This window comes from Schistocerca piceifrons, chromosome 2, assembly GCF_021461385.2.
Source record: "Schistocerca piceifrons isolate TAMUIC-IGC-003096 chromosome 2, iqSchPice1.1, whole genome shotgun sequence".
Taxonomy (NCBI): Eukaryota; Metazoa; Arthropoda; class Insecta; order Orthoptera; family Acrididae; genus Schistocerca; species Schistocerca piceifrons.
In genome coordinates, this window is record NC_060139.1 from 868,780,275 (window position 1) to 868,798,725 (window position 18,451).

At 44.7% G+C, this 18,451-nt stretch overlaps 1 protein-coding gene across 1 annotated transcript in view; it reads left to right on the plus strand.

The window, feature by feature from the left end:
• LOC124775944 (bone morphogenetic protein 8A-like) overlaps positions 1 to 18,451 on the plus strand; it is a 79,360-nt gene that overhangs the window by 24,032 nt on the left and 36,877 nt on the right. Inside the window, exon 2 of the mRNA XM_047250788.1 lies at positions 9,303 to 9,404. Coding sequence (XP_047106744.1) covers positions 9,303 to 9,404 — 102 coding nt within the window. The remainder of the gene's footprint in view (positions 1 to 9,302; positions 9,405 to 18,451) is intronic.

Below are 18,451 nucleotides of genomic sequence, written 5' to 3' on the forward strand. Positions count from 1 at the left end.
CGCGAACATAAAAACCCCACCCTTCTTAACAAATGTCTGATTGCTCAGTGCTGATTGCCGACTGCCCAGTGGGTTGTCTCAGCCCTTGACAGTTTTAGCTATCCAGTTATAGAGGACGCTATGGAGGTCGACCCTCGGCACGCCTAGCTGTTTTCGGGCGTCTATGGACCTACAGGTCCGGCTGGAAGGCCACTGTTGCATTGTCAACTCCCTAGGCAGCACAGATGGATGACGGAGGCCGCCATCACTCCGCAGGCCTGCTGGACGCTTTACCTGTGTGACCTGGACGCTGTCCGTCATCCGCCTTCGATAGGGGGCGGGGCACTGCAGCTACTCAACCCGTTCCTGCTGCAGACAGTGATGCTGCTGGCTCCTCTCTCCTAAACCGGCGCTGAGAGCCGCCCCCTGCGAGCCGGCGAATACTTCAGGTGAACCTGATGTCATATCCCTGAGCCCAAATCTTTGACGTCAACGAGAGCACTTTGGTGATAAATACATAGAGCTGGAGGCTGCCAGGGTCCCTGGTCGACGGCTACCCCGTGGATAAGCAGCCACCACCCAAATCTTTGCTATCTTGAACGTACTGTGAGTCGAGCGCACGCTAGCTTTGTGCTGCTGATGAGGCGCTGCTCCGCTGGTCCGGCAGTGGCGCGGTGCTTTGGAAGACGATCCTGTATTATTGCCTAATGCAATCGTTATTGTCAAGATGTTTTCTTTGCGCTGTCGAGCGTTCAAATGTTCAAATGTGTGTGAAATCTTATGGGACTTAATTGCTAAGGTCATTAGTCCCTAAGCTTACACACTACTTAACCTAAATTATCCTAAGGACAAACACACACACACACACACACACACACACACACAAGCCCGAGGCAGGACTCGAACCTCCGCCCGGACCAGCCGCACGGTCCATGACTACAGCGCCTAAGACCGCTCGGCTAATCCCGCACGGCCTGTCGAGCGTAATTAAGTCCTCGCCACTGCATACCGCCTCTCCTAACGACTTCAGTAGTCTGGGACTGGACTCCTATAGAACTCTTTTCTTGTGTTATTCTACACTGCAATTGACAAAGAGTCTCATCAGACCTACACTGATACAAAATTCAACGCAAATTAATTGGTTGCAACCTGAAGCATGTGCTACAGATTGACATGGCAAGATGACTAATGGCTGGACTGTCACATGGTACCACTGTACCTTTCCCAATGTGCATCGCCACATTACCGGAAGCAGGTAGTCTGCGGAGAGCACTTCGATATTTAAGTTTTGCAACACTCGCTGAATGTGCTTGTGGACGGATACAAGAAAGCAGTGACCTGTCAGGGCGTTCGTTAGTGAATACAGTGTCAACAATGTCCGTCTTGGGCACCACACTGTCAATCACTGCAGAAAACACTTGTCCGTATGCGAAGGCTACGGGCTACTCCACTTTTGTAGGCCGCGTCTCGCAGGCTGATCTCCGCTACGAACTGTATCTGTAAACTGCAACTCCGGAACTCCGTCTTAGAACTGTCGTACACCAACGTCCGACATCAGCCTCGTTGCTGCCTGTGCACTCCGCCTATCACAACGCGGGTGTCCGTCTCATTGGCGGTGACATGGAGGTTGCTGACTGGTCGCTGTTGTGATTGGCGACGAACTCCAAAGTGCCGCCCGTGGCTCCAGTCGGAATTTTTCTCAGCGTGCTAGCTCCGATTGCGTCCAGTGTCGCGGACACATTACCTGCCTTCTTATGTGCAAATAGGTCTAAAACTACAAGAGGCGATTAATTCAAATTGCTCTGAGCACTAGGGGACTTAACATCTGAGATCATCAGTCCCCTAGACTTAGAACTACTTATACCTAACTAACATAAGGATATCACACACATCCAAGCCCGAGGCAGGATTCGAACCTGCGACCGTAGCAGCAGCGCGGTTCCGGACTTGAGTGCCTAGAACCGATCGGCCACCGGGGCCGGCGGCGATTAATTGTGCACGCTAACAGGGCATTGGTAAAACGGTATGAGACGAACTTTCGTGCTGATATTCTATAATTATATATGTGATACGCTTTGGTCATCGTTTCAAATCAGTCAATAATGTAGGAACCTACTGTGATCACGCTGAAACGCCTCCGTAGGAAAAATTATGAATGACTGTGCTGGTAAACCTCTTACGTTATATGATTTTCGAACAGCTGAGCAAAACTGAACGTACTCAGACATTTCTCTCTTTACTTATTCTGATCATCACTAAACTGACACACAATATTTTTAGCGCAACGCAATCTGACTTTCAATAATCCCTACAAAAGAATGGCCCTGACTAACAACAACTTACACCTTTCATGAATCACTTACCTCACAAAAATCTTCGTTACTCGAACTACTGCAATACAGCGAGCGCCAATACTGCCAGCTAAATAAAAGATTCAAACTACTGAAGGCACTAACTACTGATAGGCATAGTTAGCAAATGAAACATTTTGATAGAGAACAAACAGTGTATTTAGCTTAATAATGTTCAAAAGTCATATATATCAGTTCATGATATCCAGTCTTACAAATTTCCTCTTTCTGACGGACACACGTCCATATCGTCCGTTCAAAACTCTGGCATCTCTGTCTCTACGTCCACCACTGCTGGCGGCTCACCACCAACAGCACAACGCTATGCGCTGTTCACATCCAACTGCCCAACACTACAATAGCGAATATTCCAACGATGAGTCCGACCAGCCACAGACTGCACCCAGCACAGTCAGTGATTTTTCATACAGAGCGCTACGTGGCGTTACCAACATAAAAACTTAAACAGCCTACTTACAACGTGCTATCCATTTGCTGGCCTAAAGTTCCCCACATATGGCCTGGAGTATCAGTAAGAAAACGCACCACATCAACATTCCCGAATTCTTTCCGTGTGGTGTGACGATCACTACACGAACGTCGGGTACAAGTGTGCCCACCCCCGTCCCTCATTCAAAAATGGTTCAAATGGCTCTGAGCACTATGGGACTTAACTTCTGAGGTCATCAGTCCCGTAGAACTTAAAACTACTTAAACCAAACTAACCAAAGGACAACACACACATCGATGCCCGAGGCAGGATTCGAACGCCGGCCGCGGTGGTCTAGCGATTCTAGGCGCTCAGTCCGGAACCGCGCGACTGCTACGGTCGCAGGTTCGAATCCTGCCTCGGGCATGGATGTGTGTGATGTCCTTAGATTAGTTAGGTTTAAGTAGTTCTAAGTTCTAGGGGACTGATGACCACAGATATTAAGTCCCCTAGTGCTCAGAGCCATTTGAACCAGGATTCGAACCTGCGACCGTAGCGGTCACGCGGCTCCAGACTGTAGCGCCTAGAACCACTCGGCCACTCCGGCCGGCGTCTCTCATTCATTCTCACGACGAGAATCACATCGAGCGTACCTTAGATATCATTCAAGATTTATGCTTCTTGCATTCAATAAGGAATGCAACATACTTCCTTCCTTAGCCAGTTTAGATTGAAAAAATGCGAAATTTTTTATGGGCCATCGAGGACATGAAGTTCCAATAGGTGGCAACGCTACACGTAGCCTTCAAATTGGCGTCTGTAAGGGAGGTGGGTTTAAAGCAGAGCTGTCATTGAGTTTCTTCTGGCGGGAAACCAGAACAAAGTAGATATTCACAGGCGCAGAGAGTATAATGGAGACCTGGCAGCGAACAAAAGCACGGTGAGTCGTTGGGCGAAGCGTCTGTCATCATAGCAACAACATTGTACAAACCCGTCCGATCTCCGACGTGCCGGCCGCGAAAGGCTCTGCTTCCTGCAATGTTGCAACGTGCACATTCTCTCGTTCGAGGTGATCGATGGATCACAAACAAAGAACTCGCTGCTCTGCGTCTCCGTCGGTAGTGCTGACACTCATCCACAAGTTCGGGTACTGAAAGTTGTGTGCCCGCCGGATTCCGCCACCTATAAACAGCAAGGACGGACCGTACGTCTGCAATTGTTTCCGCGTTATGAGGCTAATCGGGACAATTTTTCTTGTCGAACACTGTCACAGGGATGAAACATGGGTTCATTGCTTCGAACTGGAAACAAAACGGCAATCCATGGAGTGACGCCCACATCACCTCTCCTCTGAAGAAAGTTCAAAGCCGCACCCTCAGCCGGTAAAGTCCTTCCGGGTCTCTGAATGGTTTATTCTGTGTGATTTGCTCTCTCATGGTGCAACGGTCAACTCTTAAGTGTGTTGTACTACCCTGAGCCAATGGAAGAAACGACTTCATCGTGCTCGTTGCCACAAATTAAACTTTGACTGTTCTTCCTCATCTACCGTCCAGGCTGGATCTCGCACTTCCAACTTCCATCTGTTTGGCCCAATGAAAGATGCACTCTGCGAAAAGCAGTACGTGGGTTATAGGGATGTTATTAATGCAGCAGGACGCTGGCTCCGACGTCGCCAGGTAGGGTGGTACCATGCGGGCATACAAGTCCTTCCAGTAAGGTGGCAGAAGGCTGTCACATTGAACGGAGATTATATTGAAAAACAGGATTTGTAGCAATCGAGTAAAACAGAAGTGATTTCAGGCGTTCCCCAAGGTAGTATTATAGGACCTTTGCTGTTCTTTATCTATATAAACTGTTTGGGAGACAATCTGAGCGGCCGTCTTCGGTTGTTGGCAGATGACGCTGTCGTTTATCGACTAATAAAGTCATCAGAAGATCAAAATAAACTGCAAAACGATTTAGAAAAAATATCTTAATGGTGCGAAAAGCGGCAGTTGACCCTAAATAACGAAAAGTGTGAGGTCATCCACATTAGTACTAAAAGGAACTCGTTAAACTTCGGTTAAACGATTAATCAGTCTAATCTAAAAGCCGTGAATTCAACTAAATACCTAGGTATTACAGTTACGAACAACTTAAATTAGAAATAACACATAGAAAATGTTGTGGGGAAGGCTAACCAAAGGCTGCGTTTTATTGGCAGGACACTTAGAAAATGTAACAGACCTACTAAGGAGACTGCCTACACTACGCTTGTCCGTCCTCTTTTAGAATACTGCTGCGCGGTGTGGGATCCTTACCAGATAGGACTGATTGAGTACATCGAAAAAGTTCAAAGAAAGGCAGCACGTTTTGCATTATCGCAAAATATGGGAGAGAGTGTCACAGAAATGATGCAGGATCTGATCAGGAAATCATTAAAAGAAAGGCGTTTTTCGTTGCGACGGAATCTCTTCACGAAATTCCAGTCACCAAATTTCTCCTCCGAGTGCGAAAATATTTTGTTCACACGAACCTGCTTAGGGAGGAACGATCACCACGATGAAATAAGGGAAATCAGAGCTCGTACGGAGAGATATAGGTGTTCCTTCTTTCCGCGCGCTGCTGAAGTGGGGTGAGATTGGAATAACAGAGCCTCGTGAAGGTGGTTCGATGAACCCTCTGCCAGGCACTTAAATGTGATTTGCAGAGCATCCATGTAGATAGATTTTTTTGTTTTTAGAAAAGACCGGGGAATAATACGATGTATTAGAATCCTAAATAAAACCAACCTGCTTTCAGAAACAAGTTCAAAATGGTTCAAATGGCTCTGAGCACTAGGGGATTAACATTTGAGGTCATCAGTCCCATAGAACTTAGAACTACTTAAACCTAACTAACCTAAGGACATCATACACATCCATGCCCGAGGCAGGATTCGAACCTGCGACCATAGCGGTCGCGCGGTTCTAGACTGAAGCGACTAGAACCGATCGGCCACACTGGCCGGCTCAGAAGCAAGTGTTGCATTCCTTATCGATCGTCCCTCGCTATCTCACCCCACTTCAGCAGTTCACTTTCTGTGTTAGTCTGGTTCCTGGCAAAGTCAGAAACTTGTTAAGAGTCTGGCGAAGTCGAAAGAGACGGGAAATACTAGTTTAACATGCTAGTGTTTCAATCCACCAGAATCTGTAGGAGACGCTTGAAATTTCTGGAGGGGTGTACCCACTAACAGGTAAACATCCACAAGTCTATTTAGAAGCGACTTCTGTATGTCCTTTGGCGTGAAAACTTCCCCAGTAAGTCTATTTCTGCAAATTTCGTCAACATCCAGAAGTAGCTTCCGCATGCGAAAACATTCCTTGCATTTTTGTGCAATTATTTGCCGAACTTGTGAGTTGCTGTGACTTTTTCGCAAACTAGCAGGTGTTTTGCGTGTCAATGTCGGTACGAAAACGTCAGTGTTGAGAAATGAGAAATAGGGGTGGACCAGTGAAAAAACGCAGTTGTTAATTTTGGAGGTGGAGTTGTTTTTCTGTATTGTGAGACATGGGCCAGGTGGCTTGATTTTCCAGCATAACATTAGAAAAACCACTTTCCTATTTCATCAGGTGATTGTATTTGGAAGCACCTCTGCAAGTACCTGCAGTAATGTACTGGAATTAACTTGCCTAATCAACTTGCCGAGTAAACTTCTGCTAGTTTTTGTTCTAATCTAAATACTTCAGCAAGTCGTCGTTTAGTGACTTTAGGAGGATACAAGCTCATTTAGACCAAAATTTCTAGTTGATGTGATGAACGGCAGCTTGCTTTAAAATGTTCGAGTGCAGCATTTTTAGTGTGATGTCTAACAGTCACATCAATTAAATATCTGGGCGTAACGTTGCAAAGTGATCTGAACTGGAATGAGTACGTATGGAAGGTAGTAGGAAGGGGAATGGTCGATTTCGGTTTATTGGGATGCTTTTGGAAAAGTGTAGCCCTTATATAAAGCAGATCACATGTAGAACACTAGTGTGACACAATCTTGAGTGCTGCTCGAGTGTTCGGGATCCCCACCAGGTCTGATGAAAGGAAGATGACGAAAAAATTCAGTGCCGTACTGCTAGGTTTGTTACCGGTGGATTCGATTAACACTCGAGTGTTATGGAGATGCATCGTTAATTCAAATGGGAATCCCTGAAGGGAAGACGAGGTTGTTTTCGCGCGGCACTACTGCGGAAATTTAGAAAACCACCATTTTAAGCTGACAGCAGAAAGATTCTGCTGCCGCCAACGTACATGTCGTGTAATGACCGCGAAGGTAAGAGAAATTATGGTTCATACTATGGATGGTTAAACCCGAAACCGACTTTTAGTTCAGAATAACAGGTATTTTTCACTATTTGTTTGGTCTGGGCTACAGCAGATGTTTTCTATTATTTACTAGTAACCGAATTTAAAAAACGATATATCAAGTAGCCTTGGCAACGGCGCTGAAATTTTTAGTTTTTAAATAAATCTCTTTAAAAAAGGAGTAATTTCTATTCGTAAAATTTGCATCGGTTTGAAATATTGTGTTATTAGCGAAAATGGGAGAAGCGATGGTTGCTATTTTAGTAACAGTGCCGACAGAAACGAGCAACAAAAAGATGCCGTAAGATTGGTGCAGCATTGCTTGGACAGGTATGTCTATAGTGACATGTGTCGTTGCCTAAGGTACGCGTGTACGAGCAGTGTGCAAAACTTGCTCCCACCTGGTCTGTATGGTATCTCTCGCTGTCGCCGCCGGACATTCATTACGTGCCAAAATGGCACCAACCCTAGTCTGAAAATACTTTTACGAAGTGACGTAGCAGTTAAGTACAATGCTTTATTTGCTTTAATCATTTAAAGATTTGTTTGCCATTTCTACGAAACAATAAAGAGGAACAGTAATAAAATAAAAGCTTAACAACAGTTTATTCATAGTATACAACAAAAATAGAAAGTGATTTGCTGCCTGTGTCTACAAAACACGCCTTTATCTGCTTGTATCCCTTGAAACGGACAAATTAACACCAAAAATAATCCTTCAACCTCAGTTTTCTCCTTTTAGCACCGATTATTCGCAGTGCCCAAATAGAGATATGTCCCCCGATTACAACATGATTTTTGAACATTTTCAAAAAATTAGAATCAGTTTGATGGTAATTTTTTGTAATATTCAGCCACTTATAGCTTTTCCAGTAAACCAGCGAACGGTGGATGTAATAAGTTTTCTTTTATTTGCCCGTTTAATTTAATACTTCGTTTCTATGTACCTTGATAGTGAGACAAATTTTTTCAATCTTTGTTCGACTTCTAAGGAGTATGAATAAGAACAAAAATCTGAAAATTTCAGAAACCGGTTGTTTCGAACAGTTTTAACAGTCATGTTAAACTGTAACCGAAAACCGGTTTTTTTTTCAACAATAACTGCCATCCCTAGTTCGTATGGAGACATATGGACAGTCATTTTTGCCTCGCTGTTTTTGTAAGTGGAACAGGAAAGGAAATGACTATTACTGGTACAAGGTATCCTCCACCATACACGATATGATGTGTTTCGGATTGTGTAAATGTATGGAGATTCTAACAATACGACCACTTGCAAAGTAGGTTAGAAATCAGATTAATAATGTTGCTCACGCAGCATATGTTCGCTTTATCGGGCAACAACAAAGTTATTGTCTGTGGATGGTATCATCAGAATGGGATTATGAAGTCACTGTAAAAAAGTCATTAATGTTGGCACTTATCTTGAATGGATTCCCAGGTAGATTTCGTCGAAGTTGTTATGGCTCATCTTGCTGATTCTAGGGTGATTCCACTTTGACTGCTAGAAGGTCCAGATCTGTATTTTAGCAATATTTGAAGACCTAAAAAATTCGTTTTTCAGGAAATTCTTAATGATCAAATAATCTCAGATCAGAACAATGGTATGGCAGAAATAATTTTTGAGTTGGTGTTCACGATCCACATTTTAATTAAACTTCTTGTAAATCCACATATACTTCTTCTTAATTGTCATATCATCAGAAAACAGTTTTCTATCAATCTTCATATATTTAATTTCCACTTTAAGCAAACACAAGACTTGACAGTTCTTTTACAAAGCGAAATAACAACTTAACTTCTGCAAAATGAAACAAAGACTGCTCTGTGCGCATTCGCGCCAAAACGGTTACAAGTAAGCCAAAGATGATGACAGTCTCACAGAAATGAATACACACAAGAACCTATCACTGTAATATATCGATACATCGGAGTACCTATGCATTAATAAAACCAAATGTAAATATTGTCACAAAAATGTCTGTTACTTCGCAGAAAAGTAGTACGATATTACTGGTATCGAGAACTGGGGTTGGAGTACCGTAATGGTCATGTAAATAAAGAACCATTACAAGATGAAGGTGTAAGGTTACTCGCGATGGATACTTGCTAGTGGTCACAGGCCTTTCGAATCTGCTTCATTCAACCCTAACCTTTTAAGGTACACCAAAAGAGGTCCAGCGCGGTGTGTGACCACTCTCAACATCAAGGTGTGTCGGGTGTTGCAGGCTGGGCGCCGGGCCGCGCCTTGTTGGAGTTCCGGCTGCCTGTCACGGAAGCGGGCGAGCGGCTGACGGCGGCCGAGCTCCATCTGCACGCCAGACTTGCAGGTGAGTGGCTGTCACCGACACCATGGCTGCTCGCACTGCTTTGCCATGGAACAGTCGCCCAGAGGAAGTTCCGGGCAGCTGGCAACGCAGTTGGCGGTTTTCAATTGCCGTGACGAAGACAATAGTCGTCTACAGAGCTACGATGACACTGGGGCGACCTAGCGAGATGGCGCAGTGGACCCGCTTTCGGAAGGACGACGGTTCAGACCTTCGTCCGGCCGTCCTGATTTAACTTTTTCATGATTTCCCTAAATCGCTTCATGCAAATGCCAGGATGGTTTCTTTAAAGGGGCGCGGCCGACTTCCTTCTCCATCCTTCTCTAATCCGATGGGACTGATGACCTCGCTGTACGGTCCCCTCCCACAAAACCAACCAACCAACACTGGAGCGTTGCCATAGAGACTTTACATGATAGGTTGATAGTGATGTGCGGTGCAGCAACTGCAAATGTCAAGGATTTTCTGTCGCCGACTTCACTGTACGCCATTGCAAGCGTCAAGCGTACAGCCACATGAAACGTAACCACTGCAGAAGCCGTTACTTGTGTAAACACACAAAAGTGTGATAAAAGGACTAAAAAAATTGAAAGCTATGAGTATGACACTGTTGTTAACATGGAAAAATATTTAAGTGAAATCCGTACACAGATTTCAATAAATTTTACTGTCAGTCTCTCAGTACAGTACAAGAGGCATGAACTTTCAATTACCACCTCCAAAAAGTATTATGTAATACTTGTTTGTAGTCACATGTCTGCGGACTTTGTAAACACAGAAATCCCCGCGCTGCACTATCTTAGGACGCCGTTAGAGCAGCCAAAACGAATAGGCGGGACCCACAGACAAACTGGAGTTCCGTATGGAATTACATTTCTGTGTTTCGAACATGACGAAGATCGCTGCACACTGGGTTCCCCGTATGCTCCGCCAGCAAACGATGGCAGCAATAGAAATGTGGCATCTGAGTCAGGATTTTAATTTTTCATTTTTTTAGCCGTCGCTCTTCTGACCCGTTCTACGTGGCACGCCACGAGATCCTCTCTTCTGTCAGCCTCTTAATCTCAGAGCAGCACTTGCTCCCTAAGTATTCAGTTATCTCTTGGATGTAGTCCAACGTCTGGCTTCCTCTGCTACTTTTACCATCTACAGCTCCTTTTACTACCGTGGTTGTAATTCCCTGATGTCTCAACATAGCCGGCCGGGGTGGACGAGCGGTTCTAGGCGCTTCAGTTTGGAACCGCGTGACCGCTACGGTCGCAGGTTCGAATCCTGCCTCGGGCATGGATGTGTGTGATGTCCTTAGGTTAGTTAGGTTTAAGTAGTTCTAAGTTCTAGGGGACTGTTGACCACAGATGTTAAGTCCCATAGTGCTCAGAGCCATTGTCTCAACATACAACGGCCGAAAAAATCTCAACACCAACAAGGAGTAGTGCGACATAAACGAAAGTTCGTAGGAATGGTTCTACACTAGTGGCTATTAAAACTGCTACACCGAGAAGAAATGCAGATGACAAACGGGTATTCATTGGACACATATATTATACTAGAACTGACATGTGATTACATTTTCACGCAATTTGGGTGCACAGATCTTGAGAAATCAGTACCCGGAACAACCACCTATGACCGTAATAACGACCTTGATACATCTGGGCATGAAATCAAACAGAGCTTGGATGGCGTGTATACGTACAGCTGCCCATGCAGCTTCAACACGATACCACAGTTCATCAAGAGTAGTGACTGGCGTATTGTGACGAGCTAGTTACTCGGCCACCATTGACCAGACGTTTTCAATTGGTGAGAGATCTGGAGAATGTGCTGGTCAGGACAGCAGTCGAACATTTTCTGTATCCAGAAAGGCCCGTACAGGACCTGCAACATGCGGTCGTGCATTATGCTGCTGAAATGTGGGATTTCGCAGGGATCGAATAAAAGGTAGAGCCACGGGTCGTAACACATCTGAAATGTAACGTTCACTGTTCAAAGTGCCGTCAATGCGAACATGGGGTGACCGAGACGTGTAATCAATGGCACCCCATACCATCACGCCGGGTGACACGCCAGTATGGCGATGACGAATTACACGCTTCCAACGTGCGTTCACCGCGATGTCGCCAAACACGGATGCGACCATCATGATGCTGTAAACAGAACCTGGATTCATCGAAAAAATGACGTTTTGCCATTCGTGCACCCAGGTTCGTCGTTGAGTACACCATCGTAGGCGCTCCTATCTGTGATGATGCAGCGTCAAGGATAACAGCAGCCATGGTCTCCGAGCTGATAGTCTATGCTGCTGCAAACGTCGTCGAACTGTTCGTGCAGATGATTGTTGTCTTGCAAACGTCCCCATCTGTTGACTCAGGGATCGAGACGTGGCTGAACGATCAGTTATAGCCATGCGGATAAGATGCCTGTCATCTCAACTGCTAGTGATACGAGGCCGTTGCCATCCAGCACGGCGTTCCGTATCACCCTCCTGGACCCACTGAGTCCATATTCTGCTAACAGCCATTGGATCTCGACCAACGCGAGCAGCAATGCCGCGATACGATATAACGCAATCCCGATAGGCTACAATCCGACCTTTATCAAAGTCGGAAACGTGATGGTACGCACTTCTCTTCGTTACACGAGGCATCACAACAACGTCTCACCAGGCAACGCCGGTCAACTGCTGTTTGTGTATGAGTAATCGGTTCGAAACTTTCCTTATGTCAGCACTTTGTAGGTTCCGCCACCGGCGCCAACCTTGTGTGAATGCTCTGAAAAGCTAATTATTTGCATATCACAACATCTTCTTCCTGTCGGTTAAATTTCGCATCTGTAGCACGTCATCTTCGCCGTGTAGCAATTTTAATGGCCAGTAGTGTACATTTGAAAGATGATATCTATGCAAATTTCGCGCCATTAGCATACAGGTAGCGCTAGTGGCACCACTATGAACCTGAAAATCTGGTTTGCTTTAAATTTGCGTTGTAACGGTCGTGAAAGTAAGTTACCTTTGAGATAGGATGTGGTGAGTTGAGCATTAGTCAAAAATGCCTTTATACGACAGGCGCAATTGTCTACACCTCACTGGGTTGGAACGATGTCGTGTAATAGGGCTACGAGAAGCTGGATGTTCCTTCTGTGGTACTGCAGAAAGACTTGGTACGAATGTAGCCACTGTACATGATTGCTGGCAGCGGTGGTCACGGGAATGTACGGCCGCGATAGACCGGACTCCGATCAGCCACGTGCCACTACCGAGAAGGAAGATCAACGTGCTCGGCGTATGGCTCTGGAACATCGTATTGCATGTGCAACAGCAATTTCAGCAGCAGTTGACACCAGAGTGACATAAAGAAGTGTTAAAAGTCGGTTATTTTGACAGCTCCTACCCAGAAGCCCTGTAGCGTGCATTTCACTGACCTGAAACCACCGTCACTTGCGACTTGAGCGGTGTCAAGCGTGAGCTCATTTGAGGGCAGAGTGGAGGTCTGTCGTATTTTCTATAACAGCAGGAGCACTCTCTTGGTTATCCCACGCAATCTGACTGCAATTTTGTGCGTCAGTTTGGTAGTTCGACCTGTTGTGTTGTCGTTCATGAACAGTATTCCAGCGGGTTTTTGTCAAGAAGATAAATCTCGCCCACATACCGTTGTTGCAAGCCAAAGTGCTGTGCATAGTGTCGCCATGTTGTTTGGGCCTGTTCGATCGCCAAATCTGTGTCCAATCGTGCACATATGAGACATCATAGAACAACAACCCCAGCGTCATTCACACACAGCATTGCCCGTTCCTGTATTGCGCGACCAAGTGCAACAGGCGTGGAACTCCATTCCACAAACTGACATACGGCACGTGTAAAACACAATGCTTGCTTTTGCATCCTTGAATTCTGCCGGTTACACCGTTTGTTAATGAACCATCATTTCACATTTTCAATGGTTTAACTCGCGCTTACATTAACTAGTGATCTTCCGATGTTAATCACCGAAATTTGTTACTTAGACAAACGTATTATCGAAATTTCGTTACTCTGCGTTAATTATTTTTTAGTGTTGCGATTTTTTCTCGTTAGCGTACCATCTTGTCTCTTCCTCCTAGTCAGTGTTTTCCATCTGTTGCTGTCTTCGCCGATTCTGCGGAGAACCTCCACATTACTTATCAGTCCTAATTTTCAGCTTACTTTTACTGCAGCACATGTCAAACTCTTCGATCTCTTCTTTCACGACATCCTACAGTCTACGATTTATTACCAAAGCGTGCTGTGGTCCAAATATAAAATTTCAGAAATTTCTTCCTCAGATTAAGCCCGAAGACTGATTAGTTTGAGCCGGCCGCGGTGGCCAAGCGGTTCTAGGCGCTTCAGTCCGGAACCGCGCGACTGCTACGGTCGCAGGTTCGAATCCTGCCTCGGGCATGGATGTGTGTGATGTCCTTAGGTTAGTTAGGATCAAGTAGTTCTAAGTTCTAGGGGTCTGATGACCTCCGATGTTAAGTCCCATAGTGCTCAGAGCCATTTGATTAGTTTGATACTAATTGCAGGCTAATCAAGATGAGTTCTGTAGCAGCTTAACCATAGATGAGTGTTGCATGTATCACTACGATCCCGAGACAAGGGAGGGGAACAAGCAGTGTAAACACGTAGATTCAAAATCGCCAACTAATTCGAAGACCATAATTGCACAAGGTGACGCTGAGTGAATTTCGAGACTGCCATTGTGAAGTGCTGACGGATAATTCTCGTAAGGGGCAACCCACCACGGTAGCGCACAATTTAAATTCCCTGAAGAGGTTATGGGAGGCTGTCAAAACGGAGCTTGGCGGGAAAGTGTGAAAGGCCATCATTTCACCTCCATGCAACGCCCCAGTCATTCAGTTCAGAACAGTACAGATGCTGCTTCTTGTGCTACCAAATTCTGCCTCGGCTCAGCCCTCTGTTTTCTCCTCATTTGGCAGCCACTGACCATTTTCTCGCCCATCAGTTCCAAAATTACGAGATAGTTTTGCAACAAACATCTCTCTGTTCTCTCCTTTTCGTGATACTGGCGTCTCACTGAAGGGTGAATACGTAGAGTTTAATTGTCTCAGTTTGATCTTTCCTGTGTGATTATTAAGACTCCGAATACACCTCATAAACATGAATGATGTGTAACGGGAAAGGAGAAGATAGTTTTTGGTAAACGTGTATAGAAAACATTAATTTCATAATTTTATGCAGTGAGTAAAATAAAGCTGTCTTGAGATAACGCAGAGTGAATATTAATATAATGGGTGATTTTGCTAAATGGGAAAAAGGTACAGGAAACGACTCCTGAGAGGATAAGAAGCAAAATGCGTTCCAATGGAGGTGCACCCCACTTGAATTTGGAGATAACATATCTGTGGCAGTGACCCCGGTATCAGCACATGGCAAGTGACCCACCGTCGTGCGGTAATCCAGTCAACGTTGTAAACTTGTTGAATATTCTCCTTTATCTCATACGGATTTGAGCACGCGACGACTGTTTGTCACTGGTTCTTCGTGCAGGCCACCAAGTTGCAGAGATTTGTCTTCCATCCCATTAAAGGATGACGCTATCTTTGTAAGGAGCCTCATCAGCAACCTTCACAATACCTACCTGTGGGCTACGGAGAAACCCCTTGGAATGGTGGCAACGAATCATCAGCACCAGTTCTTCTCTTCTTCTGTTTTGGCCATTGCCAGTCAACGTTTTATATCCTTACTGCTTCGCCCCTCATCAGTTATTTTTCTGCCCAAATAGCAACACTCGTCTACTTGTAACGTCTCATTTCCTAACTAACTCCCTGAGCATCACCTGATTTAATTCGATTACATTCCTTAGCCCTCGCTGCTCTTTTGTTGATGCTCATCTTATATCCTCCTTTTGAGACACTGTATATTCCCTTCAGGTGCTCTTCCAAATCTTTTACTGTCATTGACAAAATTACAGCGTCATCGACAAACCTCAATGTTTTTATTTCAATTCCTTAAACTTCATCTTCTCGAAATTTTTCTTTGGTTTTCCTCACTGCTTGCTCATCGTTGAGATTGAGGAACGTCAGGGGGTAGGCTATATCCCCCCCTACCTCCCTTCCAATCCGCTGCTTGCCTTCGTGCACTTATTCTCCTATAATTTCCATATGATTTATGTGTAAGTTGTAAATTACTTTTCGCTCTCTCGGTTTTTCTCCTGCTACTTTAGAACGTCAAATAGTGTATTTCGGTCAACATTTCAAAGCGGAGAGCAGCTGAAAATGAAAGAGCCAGGCGACCAAATAAATATAATTATAATAAAAGAATAAAATTTCACTCGCTCTGTCCAGGACTGCATTAATTGGATTAAAGCACACACAGCTGCGTAAAGGTGCGCAGTTAAAACGAAATGAGCTAAACGAAATGAGCTGAAAGGATCGAGAAAATCATTACAATAAGCCAGTAGCACCCAGAGAGAAGTCCGCGTGAGTCACCAGTAACGGGGGTGCCGTCCTATACGACTCTCCGTCCTTTTTACAGAAGACAGGCATACTATAACATTTAGAAAAGAAGTCTGAGTGTATGTGGCCTTTCTCGTACATCTTGCACACCAGGTGGAATATTTTTGTAATGTCTGCATCTCCCAGGGATATCGGTACTTTTGAGGGAATGTCTACTCCAGGAGCCTTGTCTCGACTTTGATCTTTCAGAAGTGTCTGAAGTCCTTCTTGCATTATTGTATTTGTTTGCTTCCTCTTCCCTCCCTATAAGATTGTCTTTAAGTTTTCTCCGCTTTATAGCCTCTCTATATATTCCTTACACCTTTCTCGTTGTTGCGTACTACTGGATATCCATCTGAGCTGTCAACATCCATAAAGCTGTTCTCTTTTCTCTAAAGCCCTCTTCAATTTTCCTGTAGGCGGTGATTACCTTTACCCTAGTCATGCATGCTCCTATAGCCTAGATTTTCCCTGTAGACATTCCTGTTTAGATATGCTGCATTTTTGTCAATCTCATTTTGTAGTCGTTTGTATTTACTTACTCCTGCTTCATTTGGCGTATTTTTATTTTTTCTCCTTTCATTAGTTACAGTCAATATATGCTGTGACTTCGGCCTTGCTTTTTGACTGTTTGATCATCTGCTCCCTTCACCTGAGAGGACATGGAGCAAAAACGACCATATGCACTTACGACAGGATTCCAGAAAAAAGAGGACTGCAGAACTGAACGTCGCACTCGCAAACTGTACCAGCACCGAAACAATACGGAGAGATGTCCATTAGCTGGAAATTTAACGGCGAGCTGTAATTCCAAAACCGTTCATCAGTGATGCTAATGCCAGTAGCCAGAAAACGTGAAGCCGAAGCAATAAAACCAGGACTCTGGAGCAATGGAAGACCGTCATTTGGTTGAATGAGTCTTGTTGCACAGTATTTCCAACTTCTAGCCGCGTTTGCCTACCAAGAGGGAATCGCGGTGAGGGTTCGGTGATGATTTCGGCAGCTTTATCGTGTATTACATGATCTTCATCGTTTCGATGAAGGATCACGTTATTGCCAAGGATTATGTGACCATTCTGGCTGATCAGGTCCATCCCGTGGTCCAATATTTGTTCCCCAGTGGTGACACTGTGTTCTATAACACTCCCTCTGTTCACAAAGTTCGCATCGTCCAGGACTGTTTCAATGAGCACGAGGATCATTTATTGCATCTCCCCTGACCTCCACAGTCACCAGATATCAGTATTATTGAGCCTTTGTGGTCTGCTGTAGGAAGGAGGATGCTAATCGTTACCCACCTCCGTTATTCTTAGCTGAACTGGCATCTATTTTGCAGGAAGAATGGTATAAGATTCTGCCAAAAACCATAAGGGAATTATGTAACCGTCCAGAGACGGTTGGAAGCTGTTCGGAATGCCGACAATTTTTCTACAGGGTGTAAGGCATAGCCGGCCTGTGTGACCGTGCGGTTCTAGGCGCTTCAGTCTGGAACCGCGTGACCGCTACGGTCGCAGGTTCGAATCCTGCCTCGGGCATGGATGTGTGTGATGTCCTTAGGTTAGTTAGGTTTAATTGTTCTAAGTTCTAGGCGACTGATGACCTCAGAAGTTAAGTCGCATAGTGTTCAGAGCCATTTTTGTTAGGCATACTAATATATTTTGTTTTTACTTTTTCCATACTTTTTTCCACCCCCCCCCCCCCCCCACCTTGTCCATGCACTTCAAGGTGGAGAGAAAAGATTTTTGACAGTTTAGGTTTCAATTATTGGAAGCTTACACCAGACAAATGAAGACTTGGTCTAGCCCCAGACACAAGAGGGCAGTTAGCTGAAGCGCTATCATGTAGTTACTTTAAGTTAGATTAAGTAGTGGGTAAGTCTAGGGACCGATGACTTCAGCAGTTTGGTCCCATAGTCCTTACCACAAATTTCCAATTTCCATTTTGCAGGATCACTAGCAAGAAGTGTGGATATGCCTTGACTGTAAAAACTTTACGAATCCTCGCCAACATTTCCGAATATATATACATTGTTCTTTAAAACGGTAGATTTTATGAGTTTTGTTTCAAATATGAGAATTCCATTGTTGCTGAATGCTGTTGTTCTGGTTTACATTGTGTGTGTTGAAGGATGAACATGTGCGCACTTATCCAAACGTGATTTGAGTCTAGATCTGGAACGTGAGAACAATATGTTCCCCTTTCCTCTCTTTCTAATCTGTTTAATCTGTGTTGAAATGGATGTCTTACACTTGTTAATTACACATCGTCATTGTCTGCAGTTCGATCCTACAATTAAAATAGACGTTCTGTTTCAAAATTAAGTCATAATTTTGACAGGAGATTCATAAGTTGGCACTGACATGCAAAAGGCTTATACAGAGACTTTTCACACTGAAGGATAAAAAACCTCAAGCTGCTTATAATATACTTCGGCTCATGGTTGATAAGTGTCAATAGTGTTGACCGTAAGCTCTCAGGACGCATTCCGTTTGTTGAAAACCTGATGATAGGCAGAGGATACTGTAGATGCTACCTTGCAAGAACTGGGGGAACATTTTATGCTAAATTACTGGAGACAC